Consider the following 21335-nt stretch of genomic DNA (forward strand, 5'->3'; position numbering starts at 1 on the left):
CCTACCTCCCCCAGCCGGTTGCTAGAAGGCGGCTGCCCTCCCTGGCGCCCCTATAGGGTTCCCGGGGTCCCTTGGCGGGGCCCCAGTGCACCCCGTCCCAGCGGCCGTGGCTGCAGGCACCGGCAGGAAGGCCCTCTGGGTGATGTTCTGTTCACACATGACCTTTCTCTGAAATCTGCCTGCCTGCTGCCCCGGTGAGCCGGTGCTCGGCGCTCCTGCAAGTGCACACCTGAGCTCGGTGCACGGGACGTTCCGGTGTGGGGGCGAGGCCGGGGGCGAGGGTCCTCGGGACTGGCCGGCCTCACCGGTGGCTTTGGGGCATTTGCTCTGATGAGTGGGTGCTCCGACAGCATCCTCCCTGGCCCAGCTGCTTCACGGGAGGACTTTCAGTGGGTGCTGGCGCCCACCCAGCTCCTGGCTCTGAGTGCACACGCTGTTCTCCCGCAGGGGGGAGGATGGGCCCGAGTGCTCAGTGTTCATTTTGGGGTGTCTTTTACTGAAGCCCCGCCCCTGTCAGTGTGTTTACACCCTCGTACAAGTCTGCTCACCCCAACTCCCGAGCGGGGCGGGGGTCTTAGGGGCAAGGCCGTCGTGATGGTGAAGGGGGTGCCGTGGGTGCCCAGCCTCACGCCCGCTGCCACTGTCACCCATGGCCGGGCAGACGCCCCTCGGTCCTCGCTCACCCTGCCTCTGCCTGCTGTTACTGAGCACCCCTGGGGCAGGGGTGGGAACACCAGGGTCCTCCTGCGATGAGATGGGGTCGGGTGGACGCCCAGAGGCGGCGAACGAGGTTGACGCCGGGCACTTGCGGCTGCTGCTGTGTGCGGGTTGAGGCCATCTGGGGTCACACGCGGGGCCAGGGCCCGGCAGGCGGCCGTGGAGCCTGGGGCCTCCCTGCCGGTGTCTGGACACCCTTGGGCGCCGAGAGGAGGAACAGCAGAGGCCACATTTCCTCCTCTGCACGGGGCCACCAAGCCTCTGTGCTAGGCCGGCCCTTCTGGGCGGACCCCCAGACACAGGGAGAGCGCAGGGGGGGCCTCAGGGACTCCCCCTCTGCTGCCAGCAGAGAGCGCAAGGGGTTTAGCACCTGCAGTGCTGGTGGCGCCCGCCTCCCAATGGGGATGACTCCGCAGGCGACTGCTTGGGGAAGGCGCGGGCCACTGGTGCTCTGCTGACCGCCGTGTGCGTCCCCTGCAGACACATGAAGATCCACGAGAAGGACCCCCACAGCACCCCCTCGGCCGCCCCTCCGTCCCCCCTGAAGCGCCGGAGGCTGTCGTCTAAGAGGAAGCTGAGCCACGATGCCGAGTCAGAGAAGGAGGACCCGGGGCCCGCCAAGAAGGTCGGCCACCCCCGTGGGCGCTGCCCTCGGCCTTGCCTGCTGGTCCTCAGCAGTGGCCGAGGGGGCAGGTCGGGCAGCAGGCAGGAGGTGGGCGGGGGAGGGAGGGAGGGCGAGGGGCTTGCAGCGGCTCGAGGGGAGGGGTGTAAGTGAGGCTGGTCACACCTTGCAGCAGGTGGGGGGCCTCCTTTTTTGACACCTCCACATCCCTCTCCCGCAGATGGTGGAAGACGGGCAGTCGGGAGACCTAGAGAAGGCGGGTGACGAGGTGTTTCACTGCCCCATATGCTTCAAGGAGTTCGTCTGCAAGTATGGCCTGGAGACCCACCTGGAGACCCACTCCGACAACCCGCTCAGGTGGGGGCTGCGCTGGGGGCGGTGGGGGCTGTCCTTGTTCTGCGTCTCTGGGGTGACCTCCCTGCTCCCCGGCTGCGGTCGGGGCTGGTGAGTGGGGCATCTGGGCTGGAGGTGGCCGCACTCCCGGCCAGCGGGTGGGAGCAGGACGGTGCCGGGCGAGAAGCTCCCGGCCCTCAAGAGACCAGGAGAGGCCAGGCCAGCGCCCGCCCGGCTGAGCAGCCAGGACACGTTTGTGAAGGAAGACGGGCGCCCGGGCGGGGGAGGGACAGGCACCTCAGGTTGTGGGGGAGGCTCCCTGACCTCCCCGTCCACTCTGGGCTGTTCCCCCCATCCAGGCCTCCCGGGCTGGCCTTGGCCGTGAGGTTCTAGACTTGAGGGCAGCCCCTTCCGTCTAGTGGGGTCGAGGGCGTGGGGCCCCACCGGGGCTCGGGAAGGGTGGGACCTGGAGCTGCTCCCGGTTCCTCGGGTGTTTCTCTGCACCCCCTTCCCCATCTCCTGCGGGATCGAGTCACCGGCCTGGGCCCCACCTGGGAGCCTGGGCCTTGGTGTCCCAACCAGGGCCGCTGTGAGGCTGAGCCACGCGCGAGGAAGGACAGGCCCTGGGGGGCCCGACATGCCCACTGCCTGCGGGGTGTGGGGCGGGGGCTGGCCAGGCCCTGTTGCTGCCGGTTACCGTTGCTCCCGGCAACTGGGGAGATTAGTGCAGCTGTTGGCCGGCGGGGGAGGAGTGCGGGTACGAGGGGCTCGGCAGGGCTGTCGCCCACCCCCCTGGCCCCTGGAGACTGAGCCAGGACAACGAAGCGTGAAATCCCTGTAAAAAGGAATGTCAGTCCCGGCTGAAACACCCTCGTGAGCCGGAGACCTGGTCTCCCCAGAGTGACCGGCGCACGGCCGCCTCTCCGGCCAGGGTCCCGGCCCACTTGCCACTGCCCGGCGCCGGGTCCAGCGTGGCCTAGCTGAGAGGGGGCCGAGCCCGCCCTCCAGCCTCGGGAGCATGTGCGGCCCCGTCCGTCTGCCTCCAGCCTTGCGGCTTCCCCGTCGGAAACGGTCCCGCTGCGTCGGGGGTGACTGGCGGGTGCTCCTCTGGCCCCACCTCTGGCCCCTGCAGCCCCTCCTCCCTCCCACCCCGGCTGCTCCTCCCGTGAGGCTCTGGCGGGTCGGAGCATCTCTGAGTTGGCGCTGGTGCCCACCTTGTCCCCGACTCCTCCGCTGCTCAGTGCCCCGGCTAGACAGGCCTCCCTGGGCCCAGCCCTCTACCCACGGCCTTCGGTGCTCCCGTGGCTGGGTGGTGGCGGGTGTGGTGGCTGAGGTGTCATTGGCGGTGCCTATTCTGGTCGGTGAGGCCAGGACCCTGGGCTGGCCCATCTCGGTGACTTACGACGCTCTCCAGAGGGGCAGGCTCAGCCCTTGAGGGTGGGCCCAGCCTGGCTCACGTAGGGCCTTTGCTTCTCACCGGCCACCGCGGTGATGGCTTGGGGCCTCACTCCGGGTGGGGGCCCAGCTGCCCGCAGGGTGCTGGGCTCAGGGACTCCGGCCCCCAGCTGTGCCGGCTGCAGAGACGGGGCATCAGGGAGTTGGCGCATCAGGGAGTTGGCGGGACGGGCATGGAGCGGGCAGCTCCCAGTGCCCGCCCCGAGTGGAGCCCCCATGAAGGCGGGGCTGAACCCGGGCTGTCCCCTCCACACTAGGTGTGACATCTGCTGTGTCACCTTCCGTACCCACCGAGGACTGCTCCGCCACAACGCGCTGGTCCACAAGCAGCTCCCCAGGGACGCCATGGGCCGGCCTTTCATCCAGAACAACCCTTCCATCCCCGCCGGCTTCCACGACCTGGGCTTCACCGACTTCTCCTGCCGGAAGTTCCCCCGGATCTCCCAGGTAGCGGACCCCCGTGGCCGTGCCCCCACGTGCCCCCACGTGCCCACGCCTTCAGACGCTGTCAGTGTTGGCTGTTTCAGTGACGCCTTGTCCCGACTGTCAGTGTGGCCTGCCCCGTCTTCCTGCCCCGTCTTGTGAGGCTTTTATCTGCTGTGGGCTTGTATTAACACACGGGAAGCCCCGCTCACCCGTGGCTGCTCCTGGGTCCTTGCTGAGCTGACCTGGGCTTCTTTGCTTACAAAACACCTGCTTTGAAATGGTTCTTCCCATTTTTTGGCCAGAAGTGCGGGGGTTGAGGGTGAGAAGATTCACCAGAGACAGAGCGGGGAACAGAACAGGCAGACTGACTGAAACACACTGCTGAGGGGAGCAGCGGGGAGACAGGAGAGGTCTGCCGCACCATGTGGGTGTCCTCCCTGGCCGGGGATCGAACTCGTGCTGCGGACAGCTTTATAGGTTGCGTCTTAACCCCTTGCACCACCAGGGAGGCCCCCTCTTCCCAGTTTTTAAGAATTGAGGTAGAAGATCCCAACACTGAGATCCTTTAGGTGTACCAACTGCAAGGTCACAGGATTAGTGCACGTATGGACGCCTCTGGGGTGTCAGGTGTTGCCCGTATGCACCCGTATGCAGCACCCCCTGACCACACACCCGCCTGGCTGCCCGGGCTGCCCACTCCTGCACTCCCAAGATGCTGCTTCTCTTGTGTCTTCTCTCTGTCTGTCATCTGTCTTACCTGTCCATCCATCACCTGTCTGTCTACATAACTGCATAGACATCTATCGCCTGTCCTGTCTCTTTTTTAGCCCCCAGCTTCCCTGACACCCCCCCAACCCCCTTAATCTCAGTCTGGTCATCAGCGTCCTCTGGTTTACAGTTAACTGGCCTTATCTGCTCCTTTGCTGCGTTTCCTCACGTCACTCCTGGATGTGGTGGTGTCCACTCTCTATCCAGGTTTTTCTGACTCGTCCTCTGCGTGACCCTCCTGGGCCGCCCCTTTTACCATAAATGCCATTCTGCCTTCCCTTGTGAACACACAGTGTCTGTGGCGGGGATGGACCGTGTCCTGGTCAGCCCTGTAGCCCAGGGCACGACCGTCCCAGTGCGTCCTGGCGCTGCTTTTCAGACAGATGCCCCAAACTAAGATTGCCACTTGTCACAGCTGTCCCGGCCACCTGCAGCCATCACCACGTCCCTGGCCTCCCTCCAGCGGTGGCTCGGTGCTCCCGTCTCGGGACGAGAAGCAGCTCTCCCTCCTGGGGTGTGCCGGCCACCCTTGGTGCTCTCTCCCGCAGCACCGGGACCCGTGCCTGGTCAGGCCGACCTCGGCGCCAGGGGGCTTCAGAGCAGCAGCAGGAGTGGCGGCTGGTGGCTGCAGGGCGGGGAGCGAGGCGCTGGTGCTTGGGTCCGGGAGCGTCTCTCAATGCCCCTCTCGCTCTCCCCCTTCCCCCCACCCCACGCCCAGGCCTGGTGCGAGAACAACCTGCGCAGGAGCATCAGCGAGCACCACCGCTTCGTGTGTGACGCCTGCGACAAGGCCTTCCCCATGCCCGCCTCACTGGCCCTGCACCGGCAGACTCACGCCACCGAGCCGGGGCGGGAGGGGCCGCCCACCCAGGCCCCCGCCGGTGATGCCTGCGACCAGAAGGCCTTCTTGGCTGCCCTGGGCCTGCAGCCCACCAAGGATGCCAGGCCGGCCCCGGCCGAGGAGCCGCTGCCCGACGATAACCAGGCCATCCAGCTGCAGGCGCTCAGGTGCCCGCTACCTCAGGACCCCGGCTGCGCCGCCATGCTGGGGCTGTCCGCCCTGGAGGCCGCCTCCCTGGCCGTGCTCCCCGCCTCCAAGGAGGGCGTGAAGCGCCTGTCCCTGCAGCCCTTCCAGAAGGGCTTCATCATCCAGCCCGACAGCAGCATCGTGGTCAAGCCCATCTCTGGGGAGTCGGCCATGGAGCTGGCGGACATCCAGCAGATCCTGAAGATGGCGGCCTCGGCCCCCCCGCAGATCACGCTCCCGCCTCTGTCCAAGGCCCCTGCCGCCGCGCCCCTGCAGGCCATCTTCAAGCACATGCCCCCGCTGAAGCCAAAGCCCCTGGTGGCCCCACGCACGGTGGTGGCCACATCCACGCCCCCGCCGCTCGTCAACACCCAGCAGGCCTCCCCCGGCTGCACCAGCCCCAGCCTGCCGCCTCCGCCCCTGAGGCTGCTCAAGGGCTCTGTGGAGGCCGCCTCCCACGCGCACCTGCTGCAGTCCAAGTCGGGCGTCCAGGTCAGCGCGGCCGCCCCTCTCTTCCTGCAGCCCCCGCGGGTGGAGCTCCCCGGCCCTGCCGAGATGAAGGCACAGCTGGAGCAGGACAGCCTCCTGGAGGCCCTGCTGCCCCTGAGCATGGACGCCAAGATCAAGCAGGAGATCACCGAGGGAGACTTCAAGGCCATCATGGCTGGCCCCGGCGGCGGCAAGAAGACGCCGGCCATGCGCAAGGTGCTGTACCCCTGCCGCTTCTGCAACCAGGTGTTCGCGTTCTCGGGCGTGCTGCGCGCACACGTGCGCTCACACCTGGGCATCTCGCCCTACCAGTGCAACATCTGCGACTACATCGCGGCTGACAAGGCCGCGCTCATCCGCCACCTGCGCACGCACAGCGGCGAGCGGCCCTACATCTGCAAGATCTGCCACTACCCCTTCACCGTCAAGGCCAACTGCGAGCGCCACCTGCGCAAGAAGCACCTCAAGGCCACGCGCAAGGACATCGAGAGGAACATCGAGTACGTGGCCAGCAGCGCGGCCGAGCTGGTGGACGCCTTCTGCGCGCCCGACACCGTGTGCCGCCTGTGCGGCCGGGACCTGCAGCACCACCGCGCGCTGCGTGTGCATATGCGCACCCACTGCGCGCGCCCTGGGCCCCGCGCGCGCAAGCCCTTCGAGTGCCGGGAGTGCAGCGCCGCCTTCACCGCGCGCCGCAACTGCGTGCACCACGTGCTCAAGCAGCACCTGCACGTGCCCGAGCAGGACATCGACAGCTACGTGCTGGCGGCCGACGACCTGCCCGGCCCGGCCCCTGGTGCCGGCGAGTGCAAGCCCCTGGCCGCCTTCCTCGAGCCCCAGAACGGCTTCCTGCACGCCGGCCCTGCCCCGCCGCTGCCGCACGTGGCCATCAAGCTGGAGCCGGCCAGCGGCTTCCCCGTGGACTTCGGCGAGCCCCTGGACTTCTCCCAGAAGGGCCTGGCCCTGGTGCCCGTGAAGCAGGAGGGGGCCACCTCCTTCCTGAGCGCCGCTGCCTCAGGGCCCTACGACTGTTCCATGGAACCCATCGACCTGTCCATCCCCAAGAACCCGCGCAGGGCCGACAAGGAGCCGGCGGCCCCTGGGGAGGCCAGGAGACCAGAGCAGGAAGCAGGCAGCGCGGAGCCCGGCCCCTGTCCACCCACCGGCCCTGCCTTGCCCCTGGCCCCGGGGCCCAACGGGGTCCTGGAGAAGCAGGCGGCCCCCGCTGCTGTGGCCTCCGCCTTGGAAGGGCAGGGGCAGCCCCTGCAGGGTGCCGTCCAGCTGGCCGTGCCCATCTACTCCTCCGCCTTGGTCAACAGCTCCCCGCTGCTGGGGGGCTCCACCCTCCTCAGCAGCCCGGCCCTGCTGCGGCCCTTGCGCCCCAAGCCCCCCTTGCTCTTGCCAAAGCCCCCCGCGTCGGAGGAGCTGCCCCCACTGGCCTCCATCGCTCAGATCATCTCGTCCGTGTCCTCGGCCCCCACCTTGCTGAAAGCCAAGCCCGGAGCCGACCCTGCGCCCCCCGCCACAGGCAGTAACGGCCCCTTCCCAGAGGGCTCGGGAGGCCCCACCCCCAGAAGCGCCCCCGCCGGCTCTGCCAGCCCCAAGGACTCTTGTGACCCGCCCCCCGCCGCCAGCAGCCCCGAGGCGGCCTCGCCCCCCGAGCCGGGGCCCGCTGGGCTGTCCAAGAAGAGGGGCCGGAAAAGGGGGGCCAGGAGCCAGCCCCGCGCAGGCAGTGGTGGGGTGGACCTGGACTCGAGCGGGGAGTTCGCCAGCATCGAGAAGATGCTGGCCACCACAGACACCAACAAGTTCAGCCCGTTCCTGCAGACGGCCGAGGATGACGCCCAGGACGGGGTGGCCGGGGCGCCCACCGAGCACGCCGGGGCCAGCGACGAGGAGCCGGGCGGGCCCCCCGAGGAGCCGGGGCTGCGGGCCAGGCGCAACTCCTACGCCGGCTGCCTGCAGAAGATCGCCTGCCCCCACTGCCCGCGCGTCTTCCCCTGGGCCAGCTCCCTGCAGCGCCACCTGCTCACCCACACTGGTAAGGGGCCGCGGGGCGCACTTGGGGGTCAGGGGGCTCGCATCCGGGACCCTTCCCACCACCCCCTTGCCGCAGAGCCTTGCCGGGGCAGAGATGGGGGGAGGGCAAGGTTCCCCTGTAGCCGCAGCTTTGAGGCTGACCTCGGGGTCCGAGCCCCCCAAGGGTGCAGGGAGGGCGAAGGTAGGTGTTTCTAGAGGACAGGGGTCGAGGCCCTCGGCTCCCCCGCCTCTCCTGGGGCTGGGGCGTGCCTGCCGCCTGGCGGGGACACAGCCAGGAGGGCAGCTGGTGTGAAGGTTTGGGGTGGAGGTGAACCCAGGGCTTTGCTGAGCCCGGGACACCCTCCCTGCTGCCCCCCATCACCCTCCCCACTGCCCCCCATACCCTCCCTGCTACCCCCCATCACCCTCCCTGCTACCCCCCATCACCCTCCCCACTGCCCCCACCACCCTCCTGCTGCCCACCCCTGTCTCCCTCCCCACCCTCCCTCTGCCCTGCACGTGACCCCTGGTTGCTGCCACCTGTTCCCGCAGTGCCGTGGCTCCCTGGTTGGGGTGCTCAGGGTGGGTGCCATGATGCACGGATGCAGCCCCCCTGGAGAGCTGGGCTCTCCCTTGCCGGCATTGATTTTTTTTTTTTTTCCGGCATTGATTTTTGATGGGGGTACCACTGGTCCACCGCACTGCGTGGTCCCCGGCTCAGGCTCCCCTCCGTAGCAGCGTGTCAACGCCACGACCACAGTCCTCCATAGCCTGGGCCCTCCCGGTGCGTCCCTCCTCCCCGCGACTGCAGCCTTGAGTCCGGAGCGGGTCTTAGGGGCTGTTACTGGTTTGGTTTTGTCTATTCCTTTGTTTGGTTTCTCTGTTCTCCACATAGAAGCGACACCACCTGGTGCTTGTCTTGCTCCGTCTGACTCATGTCCCTCAGCACCCTCCCTCCGGGTCCGTCTCTGTCACAGAGGGCAGGCGCTCAGCTTTTATGGCCACATAGTACCCCGCTGTGTGTATCCACCGCATCTTGCTGATCCGCTGCTTTGTCCCTGGGCACTCAAGTTGTTTCCCTAACTTGACTTGTGGACAGCGCTGCAGTGAACACTGGGGTGCAGTCACCCCTTAGAATAAGTGACTTTGCTTCTTCACATACACCTCAAGGCGTGAGATCGCTGAGTCATATGGTAGATGTATTAAAAATTTATTTATTTAAGAATATAAGAGCTGGGGTACAGGCCAGAGGTGCGGGGGTGAGAGGACTCAGGAGAGACAGAGCGGGGAGCAGAACAGGCAGACTGACTGAAATCCACTGCGAGGGGAGCAGCGGGGAGACAGGAGAGGTCTGCTGCGCCCTGTGGGTAGCTCCCTGGCTGGGGATAGACTCAGGCCGTGATGGCTGGCAATGCTTGGTAGCGCTGAGACTTACCCCCTGCACCCCCAGGGAGGCCTTTGGTTGATGTGTTTTTAAAACTTCGAGAAGCCCCGCCTCATCTTCCCCGGGGGCCCACCATCCACTCCCCACGGTGTAGGCGGCTGCATCCCCCTCCCCAGCACATGTTTCTGGGCTCCCTGGTACAGTGCACGAGGTGGTCCCGCTGGCTTGATTTCACTGCCCTGGGGCGGGCGACGCTGGGCCTTCTTCGGAGAGGATGTGTTGCTCTTCTGCCTGCTTCTCATCTGGCCTCCGTTTCCCTGGTCAGCGAGCTGCCGGTCATGTCTGCTGTTGTAGCCTGAACGCCCGCGTCTCAGCTGTGGGAAATCCAGCTGTACATCTAACAGGGTGGTGGTGGGGGGAATGCCGCTGCCCTCCCCTCCGCACCGACCTGGCCTTGTGGGTGCCACCCTGGAGGACACGTCCCGCGTGGGAAGAGCCCTTCCAGGCAGCAATGGGCACATCCACGCTTGCTGGGAGGAAGCCAAGGCCGAAGCAGTCAGTGCTGGCCTGGAGCGCCAGCGTCCACAGCAGGGGTCAGCTTCCCACGCCACCTTGGCCGGGTGCCCACTGTCTGGACACAGGCCTCGGCCTGCCTCCCTGAGCCCTGCTTTGGCATATTGGTAAACTGAGGCCAGCAGTCAGGGTGCAATGGCGGGTCAGGGCTGGGTGTTGGAGCTGGGCAGCCACCCAAGTGCAGAGCCCCCACCAAGGGTCCACTCTGCCAGGGAAACAAGGACTTTGGCGGGGGAGGTCCCAGCAGGTGCCGGCTCACGCGTCCGGCTGGCACTGCCTGTGTGTCGGGGAGAACGCGAGGTTGCAGGGCTCGCCCACCTGTTCCATCTTGTCTTCTGGGAGCTGGCAGTTTCGGCCACGCCATCGACCTTGACCGGAGATGCTCAGTGGCTGCTATTGGGCAGTGTCCTTGCCAGGCCCATCCGGGGGTGCCCTGGCTCTCTGGCGTGCGCCCCTGAATTGAGACGGGGGGAGGGGTGCCTGTCCGTGCTGGCTTAGGTGAGCAGGTTCCAGCAACCACGCGCCCCTCCTACGCCCCCCCACCCCCGGCTCGGGTGTTGGCGCATGCTCGGCCGCGTCCAGCGCTCCGTGGGGACATTTCATTCTCCGGGTTGGAGCCCGAGGCTCCCCAGGATCTGCCCCCACCCCCAGACTTCAGAGCAGACAGGCGCCTGTGTGAGATGCAGGCAGTAAACAGACTCTGTGACGGCCCCAGGACGGTTCCTCCGTAATCCTTGTGTGAAAGCTCAGATCCCAGCCCGCTGGCCACAGCCAGCCCTGGACAGCGTCTCTGGCCCCTGCACAGTTGGGGTGGGGGTGAGTTCTGAGCCCCTGCTGGGTGCTGAACAGCAGGCAGCCCCCAGGCCCGGATGGGGGGTGTGTTTTCCTCTCCGTGGTGGCATCTGGCTGAAGACTGGGGCACAGGGAAAGGTGAGCAGAATGACTGACCGGCAGTGAGACCGTGCGTGGCCGCCGCTGACCTCAGGTGACGGAACCTGGGATGGGTGCTGGTCACTGCTGCCTCCAACCCACGTGCCCCGGACAGGCAGCGTGAAGAAGGGGGACAGGGCCCCCAGGCTCCTGAGGCCCCGCCTGGCTTGGGACCCAGAAACCGAGTCCTGGAAGAAGCCGGCTTTGCCCCACCTGCCTGCGCGCCCTCTTCCTGCTGGGCCTCCCCGGCCTGCCCCGTCTCTGTGGGAGGGAGCCTCTGGGGCTGCCCTTCCTGCCCTTCCTCCCTAGCCTCACGTGTTTCCAGGCACCTGGAGGAGCCGGAACACTCCGCAGGACAGGAAGGGGCCGGCCCAGTGGTGCCCGGAGCCCCGCGCTCGCTCACAGAGGTCCTCGCTGCGTTTCTCCTCCCCGCCAACCTGCCCTCCTCCCGCCAGCATCCCCTCCCACCGCCCCAACGCCGCAGGGCGCTGTGCTAAGCGCCCACGGCCCTGGCGGCAGTGCCTGCTGGCCAGCAGCCTTGGGGGCAGGGCAGCTCTTCCGGCAGCCTCGGTGCTCGTCTGCCAGAGGCAGAAGGAAAGAAAACTTGGGGAGAAGCCTTTGGACGCGTGGGGTGAGGGCAGGTCCCGCGGGGTGTTTCTGGGGCCTCTCGCTCTCTGGAGCCTCTGGAGAGTGGCCGCCAATGCTGGGCTTGTCTGCACACTGGGAGGTGGGGGCGGTCAGGCCGAGGCCGCAGACTCCAGACACCACACTTTGCCAGAGCTGCAACCATAATCCGCACGGTGTCCCCCCGTCCATGCCCACAGGATGCTCACTGCAGGGCCCGGGCCGTCGCTGTGGGGACACGGCCCCGGCCAGGCCAGGCCAGGCCGCGGCCACGTTCTTTTCCAAACTCGGCACGGATCTGAGTGTCCAGGCAGGACGCGCCGGCCTGCGGCTGGGGGGACGCACTTGCTGCATGGGGAGGCGGCCTCGGCCGCCCTGTGGAGCCCGCTCCCAGGACCCACCTTCCACTGTCAGGGACCAGGCCCCTGGCAGGTGCCCCGGGCATCAGCACAGCCAGGGGGTCCCCCTGCCGGCCAGGGCACCCCTCCAGGCAGGGGGCGAGTCCTTCCACCCGGCACCTCTTCCCGCCCTGTCTGCCCGCTCCTTCGCAGCTCCCCAGTAGGGAGGGCCTCAGCCCAGCAGGGAGGGAGGCCCCTCTGTCCAGGCTGTGCCGTGTTTGGGGCGCAGGGTGCACCATGTGCTTGGTGGATGGCGCCGCGGGGGGACGGGTCCCTCTGTCCCAGCCCTAAGCGCAGATAAATGTGTGTTTTTTTCCTGCTTCAGGTCAGAAACCCTTCCCTTGTCAGACTTGCGACGCCATCTTTTCCACCAAGTCTAACTGTGAACGCCACCAGTTGCGCAAGCACGGACTTACCGACCACTCCCCGAGAAGAAACGGGCTTATCCCCCAGGCCCACGAGAGTGATGCTGGACCCCACCAGAGCCCAGGTAGCGCCTCGGTGCCGAGCCGCCCGGGCCCCTGGGGGCGACTCCCAGCCCGAGGGCAGGCGGCAAGGGTCTCTGCCGAGTGGAAACCCGCGGCTCGAGGCGCCCGCGTGCCTCCCTCCCGCCTCCGCTTGGCCAAGCCGCCCTCGCCTCTCTGGCTGACGCGCCTCCCCCGGCCTGGAGTGTCCCCACCTGGCCCCCACGGCCCGCGTGTGGTCAGCATGTGTCCCTCCAGCTGCCTGGGCTCTGCCCCCTGTTACCGTGCACGCCTGCCGCTTGGCCATCCTCCGCGGGTCCTGCATGTCCTGGGCGTGGGCCCTTCCTCACTGCCTGGTGCCCCTGGGAGCGGGGGTGGGAGCTGTGTTGTCCGGCGGACCCAGGCCCGACCCCACAGAAGTGGTGCGAGCAGACTGTGTCTTCTCCCTGGCCGGCTGCCCCCAGGGCTCCAGCCGCACCAGTCGGGTGCACTGCCCGGGGGCTCAGCCCTGGGAGGGAGGGGCTGGCAGGCGGTGCAGGGAGCCCTGAGTCTCCCACTTTGCACCCCTGCGGGGTGTGCCACAGGCCTGTTCTGGATCGGGCGGAGGGTCCCCCGCTGGGGCCGTGCTGTCCCAGGCAGCCTACAGGATGGCGTCACTCGAGGCGTCTCTGACCTCAGCGCGGCACATGGCTCACACTCTCCTGGCAGCATTTGGCCAGAAATTTGCGCTCACGGGCTGTGCCTCCACGTCCCCACAGCCCCCGCCCGCAGTCGGTGGTTCTTGGCGACAGCTGAGCCCTCTGAGCACAGGCGCGGCCTGTGGCTGAATGGGGCGTGGGCCCTCAGGCGGCGGTCAGGTCGGGGGTCAGGCTGGAGAGCCCTGGGAGCAGGGCGGGCAGGAAACAGCCAGGACCTTCGCCCCGGGGCATTCCTGCCGATGGCGGGGTCCCTTAAACGAGTCCAGGGCCTGACTTCGTCTCTCGTCTGTGGTGAAAGCGCCCCGGGGATTTCCCCCATGGGACGCCGTGCCGCTGTGGCCGGGCCAGTCTTCAGAGGCCACCAGCCAGATTCCCCCTGGCATTCTGGGGGCAGAGGTGCCCGGGCCATCCCCCTCCACACTGGCCCCCCCAGCCAGAAGCCCCCAGGCCAAGTACATTGCCCATCTGGTGGCCGCTGCCCGGGGCAGTACCAGATTAAGGCGTGGCCCTGACAGGTGGGGGCTCCTGCCTGGAAAGGGCTCAGTCTGGGGTTCGCTTGGTGCCCCAGGGCCTGGGCCTCTGCTACCGACCCCCCCGCCACCACCATCACCAAGTCCAGTACAACCAGCACCGCGGGGGTGGGGCAGGGAGCCGGCCCCCACGCCCCCGAACAGGCCGCGTGGCAGGGCCCCCCTGGTCTTCACTGGCTCCTTGGGTTTGCCGTCAGAGTTCATTCTGGCCCTTGCTGGAGGTTTGTCGACTCCGTTGTATTCCCAGCAGTTAAAGCCTTTAAATAATCGGGTGGAGAAGAAGAAACAGCATGCGGGCTCCGAGATGGGGCGCTGGTGTCGCTGGTGTGACTGCCCAGAGAGACTCGGCGTCTGGGTCGTCATCCTCGTAGACCGCAGAGCGTATGCCGAGCCCTTGTAGTGGGGACTCTTGGGAGGATTTGAGGGGACGAGCACTTAGTGGCCACTTGGAATCTGGCCTGGCCATTGGCTTGTTATCCTCAGCGTCTTCCTCAGGGCTTGGAGTGATTTTCAGATAATCGTGTTGGAGACTTAGAGTCTCGCTGTGGTTATTTGCTTCCTTTGCGGTGCTCGGTGGCCGCCAAGGCTTGCACAGAACAGAACCGGTGAGGGGAGCGGGTGCAGGTGTGGCTGGGGGTGTCCTCCGGTGAGCTGGCCGAGGGTCCAGCGGGACTCTGCATGGTTCCACATCTGCTGTGGGGAGGGAGGCACAAGGAGGGGTGTCCCTAGGGGCCCCCGCAGCCATCCTGGGCCACTGGCCTCTGGTGGAATCGCGGGTCTCAGTGAGTTGGGCTCCGTGGTCAGGGCACTCCGGGTCCAGCTCATCCCACGGACACGGGAGGCGGTCACATGTGGTTCTACAAGGGTCAGGGGTGAGCCAGATGGGGGCTCTCCTGGCTGACCCGTGGCTGCCGGCCGGGAGGTCTGCGTGTGGCCTGTTGGGATCATCTTGCTCTGGACAAGTAACCACAGCTCAGCTTCCTCGCCGCCATGGGCTGTGTCTCTGGACACACCTGCTCTCCCCTCCTCTGTCCTGTCTGTGCTGCCCAGACTCCTTGCAGCTCCCCATCCTGAGCCTCTCGTGTGGACGTGGTGGGAGGGTCTGTCCCTTGTAGGTTCAGCCCCGCTTGGCCTTGGCCCCAGGACTCCGTCGCCGAGCATTCGGATGGGTGCCGTCTTCACTGGGTGGGGATGTGGGCAGCCGGGGACCCTTGGGGGAGGCTTGTTGGCGTCCCTAGACTCACCCACCCCTGTGCATGTCCCCACAGACAGCCAGTCAGACGTGGAGACGCCGGCCGCCGGAGCCCACGCGCTGGACCTCACCTCCAGGGAGAAGGAGCAGCCAGCGGAGGGGGCCCCGGAAGCCAGCCTGGAGGCAGAGCAGCCCACAGAGGTGGGGGCCCAGGGCGCCACCAGCACGGTCCTCGACGGGGAGGACGGGGCGGCCGCGGGGACCCCGGAGCCAGAGGACAGGCACAGCGCGGAGGAACGGGACGAGGAGGCGGACGGCCCCGAGGAGGACACCGTCAGCAACAAGAGCCTGGACCTGAACCTGGCCAGCAGGCTGATGGGCTTCAAGCTGGCCGCGGGCGGCGGGGGCCCCACCCAGCAGGACCAGAAGCACGCCTGCGACGCCTGCGGCAAGAGCTTCAAGTTCCTGGGGACCCTGAGCCGCCACCGGAAGGCCCACGGGCGCGAGGGGCCCCGGGAAGAGGCCCAGGCTGCAGGCGGGGCAGACGAGGGGGCCCCCGATGGCCCCCCGGGTCCCGAGCCGGAGGAGAAGCCTGCCGGTCCCTCGGCCCCGGAGCCCCCGGCCAACGGGGAGTCCTCGCCGGAAGCCTCTGCCGAGAAGCCAGGCGAGGAGGCGGAGGGCGCCTCTGACGGGGAAGGCCCAGCCGAGAAGAAGCCCTCGGAGAAGAGCGACGAGGACAGGAAGCCAAAGACGGACTCGCCACGGGGCGCGGCCAGCAAGGCGGACAAGAGGAAGAAGGTCTGCAGCGTGTGCAACAAGCGCTTCTGGTCGCTGCAGGACCTGACCCGCCACATGCGCTCCCACACAGGTGAGCCAGCCCGGCCCTGCCGCCCTCCCGGCCTCCCCACTCGCCCCTGGAGAAGGACCGCGGGGTGCACACAGCAGGGCCTGGCAAGCTCCGGGTCCCTGCCCCCTGACCACCCGCTCCCTGGGGCTCTGGGTCTGCTGGAAAGAGTTTCCAGACGTAAGCCTGAGCCCCCAAAAGGCAGGTTGCCTTCTCACCCACCCCGGTCTAAACCAACGCCAGCCTGTGTCCCAGCAGGCACCCTGTGCCGCCCAGCCAGGGCCTCTGCTGCCTACACACCTGCTCCCCTGCATTCGTACCTGCACCCCACCCCCACACCTGTCCCTGCACCACACACGCCAGCTCCCCACACCTGTTCCCAGGGTCTCCTGCCTCCTGCAGGCAGCTCAGCCGCGGGGTGGGGGTTCCTGGGGTCTGTGTTGGGGGAGGGGGAGCCGCAGGACTTGGCTTCGCAGAGACTTCTGGGCTCCTGCAGCTGGGGCTGAGCTGGGGCTGGGGGCGCCACTGCTGTCCGGGCCCCCGTGCACAGCCGGGAGGGCCCTGACGGCTCCTCTTCCCCCAGGAGAGCGGCCGTACAAGTGCCAGACCTGCGAGCGCACCTTCACCCTGAAGCACAGCCTGGTTCGCCACCAGCGGGTCCACCAGAAGGCCCGGCCCACCGAGCAGCACGGGAAGGACAGCGACAGGGACGAGCGGGCCGAGGACGACAGTGGCAGCGAGTCCACCCACAGCGGCACCAACGCCGTGTCAGAGAGCGAGGCCGAGGCCGCCCGCCTGGCCGCCCCCCACCCAGCCATCACCCGGAGCCGGAAGGAGGCCGGCCGGAGTGCCCCCAGGGCCGCGGCCAGCCCCCGGGAGCCGGCGTCTCGGGGGGACGCTGAGCGCGAGAGCCCGGTGGCCCCGGCCCAGGACCCGCAGGAGCCGCCGGGCAGGCGGCCCGCCCACCCCGTCCTGGCCACGGCCGACGGGGCCTCGCCGCTCCTGGGCATGGAGTGATGGCCGCCGCCCGGCGCGCACAGAGCCAGCAGAGCAAAGCGTCCCGAGTCTGGACTTCCCGAGGCATCCTGGTGCCCATCACCATCGGGAGGGACGGCCGGACCAGAGCGGCGTCCCCGCGCCGTGGCTTCCCGCCCGGAGCCCAGCTCCGCGGTCAGTGCCTTAACTACTTTCCAGCCCCCAGCCCTGCAGGGCGGCGTTCTCCCAGGACGACTTCGAGCCGAGCAGGTGTTCCATGAATTCTCCGGAGAGGACGTCGTCCGCCAAGCATTAACGTGCCCTCCTGTGCCGCGTGGCGCCCGCGCTGGCCGCTCTGTGCTGCCGTCCGTGCCCCGGAGCCGCCGCCTCGCCCGCCGCCCCCCGACAACTGGAAGCAGAGAGGTGACGCCCGCGCCGGCCGCCAGAGCGGAGGCTGCTCCCTGCGGCCGCTCTTCTCCGCGCGCCAGCGGCCGGCCGGGCCGGCCCCAGAGAGGCAGACAGGTGGGCCCAGCTCCCGAGGGGATGGGCCGGCCTCGCCTCCGGCCCGCCCGCTGGCTGCTGCCGCGACTATGGACGCTTGGAGACCTCCGCCGATGTTCGGAGAAGTTTGCCTGCGGAGAACGCGCTCAGGGGCTGCCTCTCTGCCCCCCCCCCTTTTGGTATATGTATTATTAATATTATTATTATTATTTTTGGATCATCACTTTGCTGGTCTCTGCAGTCAGCAGAAACAAATGGGCAATATTTGTCCTGGAGGCCCGAACGCCCGGGTCCCTCGTAAGCTCTGTCCGTGACACCCTCGGGTGGCCGCCCTTCTACTGTACTTAGGACAAGCCTTTCTTCCGGGGCCGCCGGCCCTGCGCGCGGCAGGGAGGGGGCGCCGTCTTCCTGCGAGCCGCCGAGCCGCCTGCCCGCGCCCGTCTCTGCGAAGCGAGGAAATACTACTGGTGATAAGCTGCACATGCACGGTGGAGGAGGAGAATAGGTTTACCTTCCTGCGGGTGGGGGTCGTGCTCGCCGAACGTAGCCGCGACCCCTGGGTGCGAAAGGCAGGAACTTTTCTTTGTTTTCCACGAGCAAACTAGACCCCTCCCCGCGGCTGCCAGCAGCGAGAGGAGCAGACGCTACTGTAGCTGAGCGTGTCCAGCGTCCTGCCCTCCAGCCGCACCTCCAGGACACCTGGCCCTGCCCCGGAGCCCCCCGCGCCCCACCAGCGCCCTGCCCCTTTCCGGGTTCTCCCTTCCTTCCCACCGGTGCGCACAGAGACACACGGACCCTTTCTATCCACTTTTTCACCCGTTCTGGTGGCCAAACACTGACCGCCCCCTGTGTGGAAGGAAGGTGGAGGTTTGGGGGGGGACGGCTGGTGCTCCCCTGCGTGGAAGGACGGGTGGGGGTGGCGGCACCGAGGCCCCGGGTCCCTCGGCCCCGGCGGGAGGGCCCGCTCGGGCGCCCCTGCCTTTTCATGATGGTGGTTGTTGATTTTCGTTGTTATTATTTGGGTTCCTCGTGCTTCGTCCCGCCCCGCTGCTCCCCAGCCTGAGCTCACGGCCGTGGGGGGGGCCTGGCGGCGGGGGCGCGGCGGACCGGTGTGCTTGCAATAATCACGATCGATTCAAAGCTTTACTTAGCCTGCGTCTGCCCCCGTAGTCATGAGGTCTTGCCACATCTTACTAGTGAGGCTGAGAAATGTTTCTGTTTGTTCTGCACCCTCCCCAATATTAAACTGTGAAATTTGTGATTGTCCCGACTCCGGGTGAAACCCTAGCTTAGTCTGCCTGTCCGGCTGCCTTGTTCCTACACATCGTGTTGATTCTCTTTCTCCTTCTCTCAGGGCTTTTACAAAAAATATATATATATGGATCTTCTGAAAAGTGTTTGGAGGTGCAAGTTTTTTTTCTCTCGTTTTTTTCTCGTTGATTTATGGACAAGATGCTGAGATTCAATCACTACATGAACCCCTGGCTGTGGAGCAAAACCCGCCGTGGGGGCCGATCCCCCCGGGGGGCCCCAGGGAAGCTACGGAAGTCGGGTTCCAGAAAGATCCACGGTCCCTTCTCCTCTCTGTCTGTCTCTTTCCTCCCCATCCTCAAGAAGGAAGTTGATACTGGTGATTTCAGCCCATGCATTAAACAGGAAACAATAATAATTGTGTACAATTCATGTTTTTCTAAAGGGAACTTGAAAGCTGCTGCTACCTGTTCTGCACAAGACTGGTTTATGCCACATGAACAGAGAATCACATGTCGGGTCTGGTACTATGTCCCTCTCTGTGTTCAATTGTCGAGTACTTCCAGATTCAAATGAGAAGCAAGCTGTTCTGTATCAAACCAGCGAAGCAATAAACGTTCTACTTTAAAAGCAGCACGTGGCCGGCCGCACGGCCGTCCTGTGGTGTCCTGTCTCCCTGTCCGGCGGTCGTGGGGTCGGGCTGGGCCAGGGCGCGCCCCACTCACCTGGCACCGGTCCCACGGAGGAGCGGGGCGTGAGGCAGCAGCTCCGAGCTTGCCAGCGCCTAGGGGGTCAAGATCTATTTCCTGGGGGCAGCTCTGCCCCTCCCACCCAGTTAGAGGGGCCTGCCCGGCCCGCCCAACACCCCCGCCAGTGGAGGGAGGCACCCTGTCACTTGGAGTCTGACCATGCAGGAAGTAGGGACCTAGGCAGGGCAGCACCCCACAGTGGGGTGGGGCAGGTCCAAACCTACATTTGGGGGTGACCTCAGCGGGGCTGGAGCAGAGAAGTGAACTGGGGCTTTCTGGGGCAGTCCGCCCATCAGCCAGGACAGCCCTAGGCTAGGACTGACCTCCCAGAAGCCCTGCACAGGAGGGGCCCGGGGAGCACGCGTGGGGCAGGGTTAGTGACGGCCGGGGCTCCACCCCTGAAGTCCCACTGTTCCCACTCAACGTCCAAATGTGGGGCCAGGATGGGGGCGGGGCGAGGGGGCTAATGGGCAGAACCCCTTCTCCCCCGTCCAGAAATTCTACTTAAGACCCACAGATTCGGGAACCTCGGAAGGCGGGGCCCATCTCACGTTTTTCCAGCAACTTCCAGGGAATTCTGAAGCCCCTTCCCCCACGCGCAGGTCCATGACCCAGCCCCGAGCCCCTGGGGCTCTGGCACCTGCTAGTCCATCGGCGGGGGCTGGATAAACAATCTTCTTTTCGAGGAACAGAACAAAATGAGAATGGGGGCCTTATTCAAAAAGCAGGAGCGAGCCTCTCCCTGCACCTCTCCATGGAGTTTATCCCTCTGCCTGGCACCCCGTCCAGGCCTGGGGCTGCATTCAGCCAGGGTGGGCGGGCAGTCAGCCCCACCTCGGAGAACAGGAGGCAGAGGGACCCCCAAGCCCAGGGCGCACTCGTCCCATCAGGACCTGAGGACACTAGCTTGGGAAGGTCATCGGCCGCTCTGCTGAGGACAGGCCAGATGAGGGTCAGGGTCGGGTCAGAGGTGCGGGCACCGGGCTCCCCAGGCAGCGCCCCTCAGCCTCCATCTCCCCGCCGTGCTCCCTAGAGCTCCCGCCAGCTCCAGCCAGAGGGGCTGCGGCTTCCTTGGCGCACACACCCAGCCCCTCCTCGGCTCCTGGCAAGAGAGTCGCATGCGCGGGTCTCCTGCCTTCCGGTGTGGGACACCGCCGACCCACGCGCCCCAGCCCCTCCACCCAGCCTCCCGCGCCCCACTCAGGGCGCCCAGGTGGAGTCTGTTCTGAAGGGCGGCTGCCCCGGGTTCCACAGTGGCCACCGCTCCGTTTCTCTCCTGGGAGCCTCCACGCAGCACAGGGCCCCGGCCACGGCCACACAGTTGTGCTCCCGGGACCCGGGTCCTGGTGCCCATGCCACCTCTCCCCCCACCCAGGCTCCCCTCAGCCCCATGCGGCCTCTCCCTCCCTCCCACCACGGCCATCCGCACCCGGCGGCCCCAGGCCGGTGGACGGAGTATCCTCGGTGTCTCTCATGCCCAGGGCCTGGACCCAGCGTGAGAATCAGCTCAGCTCGTCTGGGGGCTCCGATGCCGTTTATTCAGCTCAATTCAGCACAACGCAAGGCGACATACCCCACAGCACCAGGGACATGCCCGGGGCGTCAGGAGGCAGAGGGGAGACCCCTAGCAGAGGGGCCTGGTGTCCCGGGGCGCGTGTGCTCACCTGGGCGCCGTGGGGATGCGGGGCGGGCGTGGCTGTCCAGTCCCAGCTCGGGGGACCAGGCCCCATCCTGTGGCCCGGCTTCCTGGGAGGCCCCACCAGCCAGAACACCCAGTGCGGGCGCCTGCGGCCACAGGCCCTCGGCCACCCAGCAGAGCCGCCGGCCAAGGGCCCCAGGTCACCTCCGGAGCGTGGAGAGAGGCGGCTCTGGCCGCTGCCTGGAGCGGCCACAAGCGCAGGAGCAGACGGCCGCAGCTCAGTGCGTCTCCCTCCTCCTGCGGCTGAAACGACAAAGGGACAGGGTGACCTCTGAGAGGCCTCCCGACCGCCGGGCGGGCCCCTCGGGCAGCCGGGCAGCCAGGCAGGGTCACCCCCATGAAGAGCCTCCCACCCCGGGTTCCTCCACGCAGAGGACTGGAGGCCAGCCGGACCCGCCCTCCGCCGGCCTGCAGGGAGCAGAGGGGCTGCTCTGACCCGGGTGGGGGTTCGGTGGGCATCTGACCTCAGGGCAGCTCCCCACAGTGCCCCGCTCTGCGCGGGCAGACGGGGCCAAGGGGGAGGCAGGGGTTGCCGGGAAGGGGCCGCCCCACGTACCCACACTCGACGGCCTGGGGAGCAGGGGCGGGTGGGTGCCGCTGTGGGGGCCGGGCCGGGTGCAGGACGCGCCCCCAGCTTGGCTTTGTGTGCAGGGCGGCCGCCAGGCCT

General features: G+C 67.1%; 1 protein-coding gene across 7 annotated transcripts in view; it reads left to right on the forward strand.

The window, feature by feature from the left end:
• Positions 1–16847, forward strand: part of RREB1 (ras responsive element binding protein 1) — a 70146-nt gene extending 53299 nt beyond the window's left edge. For 6 of the 7 annotated variants that reach the window (XM_054698229.1, XM_037518823.2, XM_037518822.2 and 3 more), the window contains exons 7-13: positions 1198–1342; positions 1560–1696; positions 3385–3574; positions 5040–7878; positions 12091–12255; positions 14726–15517; positions 16077–16847. In XM_054698229.1, coding sequence (XP_054554204.1) covers positions 1198–1342; positions 1560–1696; positions 3385–3574; positions 5040–7878; positions 12091–12255; positions 14726–15517; positions 16077–16510 — 4702 coding nt within the window. In that variant the 3' untranslated portion in view covers positions 16511–16847. The remainder of the gene's footprint in view (positions 1–1197; positions 1343–1559; positions 1697–3384; positions 3575–5039; positions 7879–12090; positions 12256–14725; positions 15518–16076) is intronic. The other variant, XM_054698230.1, reaches the window with a different exon arrangement.
• The last annotated feature ends 4488 nt before the right edge of the window (positions 16848–21335 follow it).

This window comes from Talpa occidentalis, unplaced genomic scaffold (assembly GCF_014898055.3).
Source record: "Talpa occidentalis isolate TD23 unplaced genomic scaffold, MPIMG_talOcc4v2.1 talOcc4.2, whole genome shotgun sequence".
In the NCBI taxonomy this organism is placed as follows: Eukaryota; Metazoa; Chordata; class Mammalia; order Eulipotyphla; family Talpidae; genus Talpa; species Talpa occidentalis.